Source organism: Styela clava, chromosome 3 (genome assembly GCF_964204865.1).
Source record: "Styela clava chromosome 3, kaStyClav1.hap1.2, whole genome shotgun sequence".
NCBI lineage: Eukaryota > Metazoa > Chordata > Ascidiacea > Stolidobranchia > Styelidae > Styela > Styela clava.
The window spans coordinates 22,239,441-22,251,394 of NC_135252.1; the positions used below are offsets into that span (position 1 = coordinate 22,239,441).

At 30.8% G+C, this 11,954-nt stretch overlaps 2 protein-coding genes across 2 annotated transcripts; one reads left to right on the forward strand and one right to left on the reverse strand.

Moving 5' to 3' along the window:
• Window positions 1-2,972: 2,972 nt before the first annotated feature.
• LOC144421110 (uncharacterized) lies at window positions 2,973-5,709 on the reverse strand. Its single transcript, XM_078111339.1, has 5 exons — window positions 5,593-5,709; window positions 4,658-4,876; window positions 4,277-4,462; window positions 3,506-3,768; window positions 2,973-3,030 (listed from the first exon to the last, which is right to left on the reverse strand). The coding sequence occupies exons 1-4, from the start codon at window positions 5,651-5,653 to the stop codon at window positions 3,698-3,700; spliced, it is 537 nt and encodes a 178-aa protein (XP_077967465.1). The 5' UTR covers window positions 5,654-5,709; the 3' UTR covers window positions 2,973-3,030; window positions 3,506-3,697.
• A 1,410-nt stretch (window positions 5,710-7,119) lies between these two features.
• On the forward strand, window positions 7,120-11,234 carry LOC144421055 (uncharacterized). The gene is made up of 5 exons (XM_078111200.1): window positions 7,120-7,233; window positions 8,131-8,334; window positions 8,888-9,091; window positions 9,185-9,443; window positions 9,714-11,234. Exons 1-5 carry the CDS (start codon window positions 7,197-7,199, stop codon window positions 9,967-9,969), a joined length of 960 nt encoding a protein of 319 aa, XP_077967326.1. The 5' UTR covers window positions 7,120-7,196; the 3' UTR covers window positions 9,970-11,234.
• The last annotated feature ends 720 nt before the right edge of the window (window positions 11,235-11,954 follow it).

The window sequence follows — 11,954 nt, forward strand, 5'->3', positions numbered from 1 at the left end:
CCGCGGGCACCAAGTCGCCCGCGAAGACCATATTAGTCGCCCGCAGGTCTGTTCCAAACTAAGCTTGATAAAGGCTCTTTTAAGTAAGCTACATCAATTATATTTTGTGCTGCTATTTTAGTATAAATCACACTTATATGGGAACTAGAAATGGCACTATAATAATTATTGTAACCATCAACCTTATTTTTATTTGACCTCAGTAATGTGACGGGTCAATTAACACTCTTCCAATTATGACATCACACTGAGATCACTTTCCACGAACCCGCGCTTTTTCTTGTCCGTTGGTTAGCGGAGCAGTAATAATACAATTATTGATTCCAAAGAAAAATCCATCATTTTCACGATGAATGGGAGGTGGATATATTTATACCACCATGAAAACAGCCTGCGTGTGTCTCATTAGTGGGGCGATTTTAGCGACGGCAAATCATAGAGGTATTTCACATCTTGTCGCGTAATCTTCCGCGCTAACTACACACTGGTCAGCACAGTACGGACATAAAAAATCTCGCGATTCAAATCATACAGTAATCCTATTTTACGAGACCATTGTTTGTTTCAACCTATCCTTTCGAATCAACATTTTTGACATAAATTCAGGATAGGAGATTTACATATTTATCCCGGGGGAGAAGATAGCCGATAGGACGGCTTAACCATATGATAAACCACGGCTTCTCGTCGGTTACCATTCGATGTCGGGTATGGAATTAGTTAGTTATTGGTTTCCGGAAGCCTGGACTTGATGACGAAGGAAGCCTTAACCGACCAGCGGTTACGTGAACCACCCTACGGCGGCGAGGAGTCCAGCAATCCTTTTGCACATAACAATCCCTGCATGGGATTCTAACCTGCGAACCTAACGCTTAACACGATGGGCCATAGCGCCGCGACTCACTCCACCAGGAACAAACATGGAACACGCCTCACTGATGAAAATCTGCAAGACTCGCTCAGAGTTACAGTGTCAAGTTACACGTCGGAGTATAATACTCTGCAACATTCGATAGTACAACTGTTACGTCCATTTTATCTTAGACTTGTGCAGAGTGTTGAAAATCAATTTGAAAACACTCAGTTTTGAAGTGTACAAGTGTAATTGATAGAAATTTATTTGCAACGTTGTGATCATCGTTTGATTTCCTGAAGAATCCTAAAGTTTATTAGTGTCTATACTTCACTAAATACCAGTAATTATATCAATAATTGAAGCTTAATCGAGCAACGGATTTTTTTAGAAGTGTACATTGAACTGGTAGTCCGCAGCTTAATCTGTACCCAAAAAGTAGCCCTCGGCTTCGAATAGGTTGATGCTATAAATACTTAAAAATGGGCTTAGCTGTAAGTCTTGAAATCTATTGTTTTATCGCCCAGAGGTAATTAGCTGACTCTGATATACAATATATAAAAAGAGCCTTATCTTCACATATAAATCGAGAAATGGGAAATTAAAGTAAAATTGTAACGATGAGACCAGTGCTTTGTTTGTTAAGGATATTTAGCACTGTTTGTCTCAAATATCAGACCTAACTATGTGGAATACTAATGGTGGAAGAGATTATACATAATATACAGGGTGGGACAAAGTAGGGTAACAGTTGTCCATAATTTGATAAGTCGACTGTTAACCTCTTTTAGGTCCCCTCTATATTGGACGTCGTAACATATAAAATATATACTTTTAATGCTTCAGAAATACGATAGATTGTACAATTTACAATTTACAATTTTGTACAAGTCTGCATCGAATGTGGCGATGAGCAAAAATTTTGAAGAAAATTTTCCTGATGTGCTTTCATATGACTCACAAAGTCCAAAATACAATAATGGTATGATATTTACGTCTGTAAAATTTCACTGTATAAAATGGAAGTATAACGTCGTTAAATATACGCGTGTACTCGTGTACGTATAATAATTTGCTGTTACCACAAAGAAAAACTTCTAACGAGAAATAAATTTTTAGCATTGTCAAACTGTTAGACTGAATATCTTTAAAAAATATTATCGCGGCGAAAAACGAGTCACAATTATATTAAATGAACTATTACGATTTTCCAAACGTTACGCAATATCGCAAACATTTGTAACATCCTAAGATTAAGTTTGGTTGAATGTCCAGAGATATATTAACGGGTTTTTAAACGATACTCGCAAAAATAGTGATTTTCTAAATATTTCTACAACAACAATGGAAATTTATTTACTACTTTAATCTCTGAACATCATTTTGTGTATGATTTACCTAAAAGTTTCATTAATTTAGGACGCTTTTCACAAACCTTATGTCTTCTTCTAAATATTTATCAAATAACCTGGATTGTATTTTTTTTGGGGGGTCAACCGGTATAAAATAGATGACAGTTTTTTAAAAAAACAATAAGCAATCGTTTCGATAGAATATAATTCAAATAAAATATATTCAAAATGTACTTCGTGGATTGATAATCATCAATATCAAATGAAAATATGATTTTTATGTAACACGAAGTCGCACAACAATACCAAATACATTTATTAATTATTATGTTCATATAAAAAGTTTATATTAATAAAACGAAGGATGGAATGGAATATTCCATTTAAGCGAAATTGCACTATTCCCAAAAAAATTGAAGGTCGTTTTTATTCATTTATTCATTCATTTACTAATTTTGAGTCTCGGTTTGAATATTTCTAGTGCAATTTTCGTTGTGGTATTTTAATACAAAATATAATCAAACAAAGAATTCGTGAACGTAGAATCTAAATCACAAAATAAGGTTTTCTTTATTTCTATTCGTATTAATGTTTTAGGGATTTAAAATACCAGCATTTTATACATATTGTTATTGACTTTCTCTTTATATTTCCCAGCATTCTTCATTATCGTCTGAAGATAAATCTGATTCAAAAGAATCAAAAGAATCTGATTCAATAGTATTTACAGAAGTTTCAGCAAAATCGAATTCTAATTGGTTTTGACCAGTAATTGGTTCGCCATTACGCAACTCAACTGTTGCATTCTGATTCCTTGTTTTCTTTCTGAAAAGAAAAAACGATGAAATAAACTTGATTTTTGTATAATTTTAAATTACAAACAAAAAGAATAAAATGTAATGTAATCCAAAATCTAATCTTGCCTGGCAAAACCAGCAGGCTCAAATAATAAGTTTTTAATGTATTTAATTAAAACAAAGCAAATTAAGAAGGAAATACGCATTTTCCAACATTGAATCAATTAATTAATTTCAAAATTTTCCTGCCTTGATCAAATTAAACTTGCCATACAGCTCATTTAGATAATTGCAATGATTACATATTTGAATAAGAGAATTCTTGAGCTAATATATCTTCACATACTTATGTAGCAGTTATGGATGAACTGAATTCGCGTTTCGGTATGTAATCTAAATCTGTTTAGGAATAAAAAAAAATATATTGGAAGGAAAAGATCAAAAGGATACGGTTGAACTCATTATTTTTCTAGTTGTAATTGTAATGTATTGTTTGTTTTTACCTTTTCTTTCGGCACAATAAAATCGTTACTGCTACGCCTCCGAGTAAAACAATTGAACATGGAACTAGTATAGCAACGAGTTTATTAATTCCCGAGATATTGTATCCGTCATTTTTATTTAGAATGTGGGTTGTGGAATGCGAGGTCGTTGTCGATGCATCGTTTACTTGTGATACAGCATTTTTGATTTCTTTAGTCAGTGTGTCTTTCGCTGCTGTTGTGAGCGATATTGAATTTGTTTTTTTTTGCAGTTTTTGTCATTTCTGTAAACGTAATAAATATTGAAGTAACCATTTAAGCAATTGTTTGAAGTCGTTCCATTCTAATAATCATTATAAAAAAAAACTGATTTTTGTTTAGCAAAATTAAATCATCACAGCATCCAAAAATAGTAGTCAGAGGAAAGCCTACATTTATCTATCAATTTCATCTGATTCAGCTTATATTATATCAATATAATTATGAGCTTATTATTGATCTACTATTATACATAATTTTAGCAATGCTAATTCGTTGTGCAATATCAAGTCAGCGGAGTTTTCTCATGAAGGTCCCATTATGGGAAAAATTGGGGGAAAACGCTCTGCGTTAAATGAAATTGTGATATTAACCGAGAAGTTCCCGGCGAGTAAAAACACTGTTAGAGTTTATACTAATCTTGATGTATGTAAAATGTTCGTAAAAACGCAGAAACTGAAAATAATGATCAACCGTTGATATTAACTTCATGAATCTTTAATATATTATTGAATTGTATTTATAAGTATTTACCTTTCACACAAACTTTGTATTCATAATATATTGTAAGTGCCGAATGAATATCTTGCCCTAAATAAACTTTTGCCAATGAATCTGTTACTTTTAAAGCATTACATCCAAGTTTTTTTGTAAGTTCTACTGGCTCTACGCAATCCATCGGATAAAGTATGTAACAGAGTGGAATATCCGCATCAGCAGCTGAACATTAAAAACAAAGATATGCGTTGGTTCATGTTGATCAAATAAGGATTAATTGAATGATACAATTCGAAACGGAAATACTCAGTAGTATTAGTGTTTTAAATCAGAATAAAATATATAAAAGTTAGAGTGAAAAATGAACAAGGATTTCTTAAAAAAACAATCCATTTAAATGATATTTATACTACTCACCTAAATTTACAGTGTCAATTTGAAATTGACCATAGCAATTTTTTCTTTCTCTATTGCTTATTCTGTTTCTTGTTACGTTAAGTATAAGAAGTTTTATGTTATTCAATCCCAAACTGTGAAATGTGTATTTGCAGATGTTAGGACAGTTTACAGAAGGTATCTTCCCTGAACCACTGAATTTACTTCCAATACATGGACTTGCTTTGACAAGGTTGAATCCTGTAAAGGACAAAGGTATTTTAAACTTCAAAATCAGAGGCTTAAAGTTTGTTACATTAACATTATTGCAAACGAGGAAAATATGGTAAACAGCAAATTTTTAGTTTTTATATCAGCAACCAACAATTAATTAACAATAAAAAGTAAAAAAAGTTCTATAGAACTTTCTCGATCTTCAATATGAAAAGTTGATTTATGACGATGTTTAGATTGAATGAATAAACCTTATAGGCAAAAACAAAAAAGAGTTGCTCATTATATATATTCCCATCTAGGTTTTGAAAATACAATTTTTGAATTTATTCCATTTAAAGTTGAAAAATATGAAAATAAATATTGCAGTCTTTATTTCGCACAAAATTACAAAGGAAGATATTTAGCAACGACATAAAAACTGTACTCAGAATAATAAGATTCGGTATTCAATATAAAAATATATAGTATACGTCATTTAAACTAACATGGGTGATCATGGATCCAACTATAACTGAAACGGACAGTAGGAAAAAAATAACCTGTATTCAATAAGTCCACACCTTCGTGACTAAGTGAGACCTGCTAATATTAACAATGTTATTACATCTTGTATAAAACAATGATAATGGGCTTTAGAACTTCATGTATTAAATTATCACTATATCATGGTTAAGTTCTAACCTAACCATGTGCCACTGAGTCCATTCCAAATTGAGATATATACATATGCTTGAATATACCTGATATTGAAAATAAGCAACAGCAGCAAGCAACAAATTTGGTAGAAATTGTTTTCGTCATCTTGTTGTGGGCAAATTTGCAAGTAACTGAATAATGCTTACTATTACACTATGTCTGTCAACGTAAAGATAAAATTGATAACCACAAGAGTTCCAAAAACAAAACAAATAGCACGCGATATATTGTCCAATCGAATCTTTGCAATCGCGTTTATGTATATCACCTAATTGATTCTACAAGGATTACATTGCTGAGCTTTTCTGGTGATCCAGAAGTATGACTTAAATATACATATATTACTTACAACTCGACTCTGTACACTGCACTCGTATCAAGATATCTAAACTTTCCAGTTTTGTTTCTAACAATACTAATATTGCTCATGCGTCCATGACTCAAAATTTGGAACCAGAATTTTAATGTTCAACCTTGGAGCGTTGTGAAGCTTGTTTTTAGCGAATGAATATTCAGAAATATCCCACTACAACATCAAATATTGCACTTTAAATATAACTAAACTTTATTCGTAACGGCAAATTTTTTCATATAATGTAAATCTCAAAATATAACTTGATAAAGTAATAACAAAATGTGTTTATAGTTGTAAATCCGGTAGCGTGTGTGAGTAGTCAATTCCAAAAATGCCATAGTTCATTCCGATATGAAGCAATTTTCGGAAATGAAATTTTAATACGATAATTGAAATTATACGTGTATTATCCCTCATTATTCAGAAATTCCTCGCGTAAAATATTTTGGGTTTTCTGGAAACAAAGAGCGGAAGAATCATTTTTGTATATCGAAATCTTGTATAAACGTTGGTTAAAAGTTACATTTAATAAAGTGAAATCATGTTACGAGTGTTGTAACGAATGCTGCTGTCTCTGAAAAACAAGCAAATACCATATTATATCATTTTTGACTTCAATTTTGTTTTTGTTGTTTAAATAAAACGAGGTTAGCAACGGTAATTTTACCGCTTAATAACATTGAGATCATTAACAGAACCAATTCGGAACCATTATTTTATAATTTTTTCAAACATTGTTTTAATAATCATCTCGGTCCTAAAAATAAAATTTTATTTTTAATATGTATTCCAATACAAATGATATAAGTAGCATTATAAATTGTTAACAGCAGAAGCGTGAAATAGCAACAAAGGTTTACGTATGTTCAAGGTAAAAAAAACGTTATGGTGGCCATTTTATTTCAAGCCCGAATAGTGCAATAATTGTATCCAGTGTTTGTTCATTTGTTTATTGAAAGGAAAACCACCTACCTTTTAGCTGTACTATTGAACATTTTAACATGTTTTTTTATAGCAAATGACATGTGTAGGATAGCGGATATAGATTAAGCTTGAAATTGAGTCAAAGGAGCATGTAATATAATACATTTTCATATGCAGGCGTATGATAAATGAGTTTGTGTAAGAACAATAAGAAGATAGATAGCTCGTGATTACACAGGAAATTACCGCTCTTGCTACTTGCATATACAGCATACCGCGTTGTAAGAATTTCACTGCATTGTAAGTTCGCTATAAAAAGCTGGTTTAGAGCCCAGAGGTTCCTATTTTGTTGTGGAATTTTTAGATAAAATGATTTTCATTTTCATCGGACTCATAATTTTAACAAGTAAGTGTTGTGAGATTGAATCATTTCTTTTATTCATTCGAGGATAAAGTGAAAGTAAAATATACTTTGGAACCTTGTTGAAGTTGTGCTCTAAGCTGAAGAACATATGTGATGGTATTTTTTACTTATTGATACTTTAGAGCTGATGTCACAAAACTGCTAATCGCGGGATCAAACTGTCAACAAATAGATAGATGACATCAAATGACATTATTTTGAATTCATAAAAACAAAAATATTTCATAAATAAAAAATTATAAATTTATTATTATCTATTATTATTATTATTCATTTTGTATCATTGGCTACTCTGAGATGTTTATTTTGCTGTAAAGAGCAAGCAACGTTTAGTACCATGACGTCTACTTGCCGAGCGTACCCACTTTTAGTTAAAATAATCGGTTGAGTTCAGTTTGATATTTAAAAGTGAATATTAAAATGAAATTGTGGAAATTTTGCTGAAATCAATGTAAATTTTTAATAAGAAATAAGAAAGGTACGTCATAACGTTTTATGCATGCTGTGATCGTCTTTTAGGCAGAAATTGAAGTCGCTCAAAAACGACCCAAAATGCGTGATCCGTTTGAGTATATGTAATATTATTGCTGTTACGTGGTATACATTCTGACTCACTGAATCTTTCGCGATTTCACGTCCACTGCTGTGAATCATTGTCTTCGGATTTTTAGTTTACTACGTTTTTCTTTTGCATTATATTAATTCTAGCATGACGAAATGTAAATATCTTAATCTGAATATCTGTATAATTTATAGAATTCCATATGGCTATTACACATCAACACAAAACAGTGGAAATTCGATTCGTTTCGTTCTAGTCGTCCTAAATTCAACTACACTATTATATACTTAATTATATTTTAAAAGTTTTTTTTTTAGGTGTTAACATACACATTGTTGAATGCAAGTGGATCACTAAAGGTGGAGATACGTTATATGCCTCTGACATTTTTAACGATACGAAATGGACATTCAGTATAATTTCTAATCGGGAACAAATATTGGTTTTTAATGTCACCAAGAAAAAGTCATTTTGCCCCGGAAATTTTACAATTAGTCCGAATCAGAGAAATAATCACACATGTATGTATTCCCGTTTTTTTAAATTGATTTGATGTGTTTATTTTTCTATGACATCAGTCAAAGGCGCATTATTTTCAAAAATTCTCCTCGTTATTTTTGAGGGTTTGTTTGTAACAAATAAACCACTCGAATAGTCATATAGGCTGCTTAAATAGTTAGAAATGATATACTAAAGTTATTTTCAATTTATTTATGACGCTCTTTACTTCATGTTGTAGGAAATTCAAAATCATTGCAAAATTTTTTATACAGAATTTTGAAGTAGAATCTCGGAAACTGAATCTCGGGGTGTAATTAAACTTTCTAATGCGTCCAAGATTCATTAAAATGGATGTATTGCAATAAAGCCATCTAGAATTTATTGTTTATAATATTACAAACTTTCCGTGTGCTTGACATTGTGGTTGAATCTGCTTACGTATGAATTGATAATTTACTATAAACAGACTGTTGTAAATGCAATGCTCAAACTGATATTTTGCTAACATTAAATTGTCAATTCCGTTAGATACTGTCTTTCATCCTTTTTGCTAAAATGAGTTTGCACATTTAGTTTCACCAGCCTGCAACAACGTAACCCCAACTTGTGGTATATTTTACCAAACATGTAAAAATGCTAATGAAGAAAATCTCGTACCGCAGTACAAGGACTGCCAAATAATAGAAGCTCATGTTTATGCTGTGGCAAAATTTGTATTCGATCCTGACTCAGCCAGAAACTTTGAAATGACATACAAATATGAAAATTGCACGTCAGGTAATAATATTTTAATAATAATTCGAAATTTTTACTTTTTTCCAATTATGTATTTTTTTTAACATAACATTACTTAGTTACTTTTATTCACAGTGTTTGATGGTAATCTTTCCCAATATGCAAAAATGTCATTGACTACGATTGAAACTGAAACTCAAACGACGGGCATTCATGTTGTTGTGATAAATACGTCGGCCAGTTCGTATGAAAATGCCACATTGACAACGGAATTTCATACTGTTTTCGAGCACAATGAAAAATCTCATTTATTTCCAATTGCAACGATCGTGTCTATTTCAATTATTGTCTCACTTTTAATTGCCGCCATCGTCACTTTTACTATCAGAAAAAGGTAATAATTATTTGCTCACTTTATAGTTTAATCTCGCAAATTTGGCTCTATGCAAAAAATTTAAATAATAGATCCAATTTGTACAATTCAAACATTGAAACATTATGATGGGTGCAGGATACTTAAGATAAGACTAAAAACTTTACTTAATTAATACGCTTTTGAAAAAAATTAAAAAAAATCGTTTTTTTTTTCAAATACATTTGCCTAAAAATAAAACAGCAAGGTTAAAAGTTGTTTTTCATGTTCAAAATCATTCTCATTATTCAGAATGAAGAATAATAGGCGCGCAACAGAAACTCACGTCTATGAAGACGGAAGAGTAAAAGAGAATGAAGCACCAGGACAATCAATCTACGAATTTGCTTTAAATCCGCACACTCCGGAGCAAACAATTGAGGCCATTGCCCAATCAAATGAGGAGAATACGGATAACTTACAAGTTCTCACTACTGACAAGGGTCAAGTGAATGATTCAAGTGCGTTTGGGATGGTGGATAACGTCCTATATAGCATGACTGTGTAAATTGCTCATAATCATTATAAATGGTAAAAATCTTCGGCTATAAACAATGTTAGAATCATACACGTATTGATAGCCAATTTAATTTGAGCAAATAGACTTTTCGCTGTCTTGATGACTTCTATAGCAAATAACATTTATATTCAGAGTCATATCAAAATTTTATTTATTTTCACAATCGAAATTTGATACTTGCAAAATTATCCGGCCAATTTAAACCAATTAAATATATAAATATTTGGCAATTAGGTACAGAATATTCTGCCATAATAATTTTCAGCTCGATCGATTCATGGAATTTTATATATAGGAAGGCTATATATATAGCTGGTTTTGGCGCAATACAATAAGAAAGGGGGGGAAAAACTATTTCAAGTTTCATTGTTATTTATGCAATTTTCGTGTTTAATAATATTTTAAAATTAATTGAAATATTTAGTTGGAATTATTTATTATTTTTTTTGTCTATCAAATAATCGTAATTATTTTAAATAATTTAATATTATCAAAAGCATTTAAAAAACAAATTTTAAAAGTAATTAAATTGAATATTGAAACGTTATTGTTTGAGGATTTTGTAAAATTTGATTGAAGTTATGTAAAAGTAGCAAATGATCGAAATAGTTTACGTTGTCTAACCGAGAAATATAAGAAGATTTAACGTTCTTTTAAAAAGCTCTGGTTATAAATCTCAAGATTCATTTTATTTTACGACATTTATGGCATATGGTTGCTTTGCCAGTTGCTTTCTAAGGAAAAATAAAAACAAATAATTTGACAGATTGTTGTCATCTGCCTGGAAAATTTTTGGTTTGTTATGACTCAAGCGCACGGAAAACAATAAATTCTAGATGGCTTTATTGCAATACACCCAGTAAGAGATTGAACAAAATTAGTATTTTGGGTACAATTTATATTTGTTTAATCTCATGTTTATAATATTTTTATTATAGTTATAACATTTTGCTGGAATTATTTTTTTTATTTTGATTGTCCAATGGATGACCGCAAGTTGTTTCACTTGTGTAAATACTTCAATATTATCAAAAGCCTTTCAATAAAAAAAAAATTCAAAATTGTATTTATTAATTTATTATGAATGAAATTGTGGTAACACATTACTAAATTTGTACATCAGAGATCATTGGAAAGGGGGTTATTGGAAACGTCGTTTAAATGTTCGGTAAAGTTTCATGATGAAATTTAAACATCTTTTAAAACAACACGGAATGAATCTGAAATCATTCATTTTTGACGACATATGGCCAGTTGCTTGGAAAATTTCTGACTTACTTACGTTAGCCGTTTGAAAAATTCCCGGTTTTTATTACTCAAGCTCATGGAAAGTTCCTAGTGAATTAGCACAATTTGATATACAGTAGTATTTACCAGCTATAGGAAATGACGCACAATAGAAAATTTTTGTAGTCCAGTAGTGTATGCAATTCTACGCACATTGGGAATTTTCATTCAACTATCCCCCAAGAAGCTCTTGTAATAATTCTGAACACACTATATCTCCAAATTAAAACGAAAGTCAAAATAAACAAGGCCATATCGTATGGATTCTTTAAATTTACGCCAAATAATAACATATAGCATCAAAAAACATTAACTTATTTATCAACGTTTACAAAATGATAAATTGTACAAAAACCAAATATTAAATTAATACCAAGATAACTGATAATTTACAAGCAGTGTATTTCCAGAAAATTCGTCAGTAACGTATGAGGCAAATAGAATTTTATATAGAATATATACTTGAAAACATGCTATTTTAACAAATTGTCAATTACATAACGACTAGTAATACTTAAAAAATAAAAACGCTGCAAAATATTCATTTTATTTAAGATAAACATTTGAGAAACTAGCGAAAATTGTATTTCAGCTAAAAGTACGTTCTTTTTTGAAGCCCATTGACGTGAATTCTGTTAGTCATACAGCAATTTATTTAATTTCCACTAGATATTTTCCCACACAAT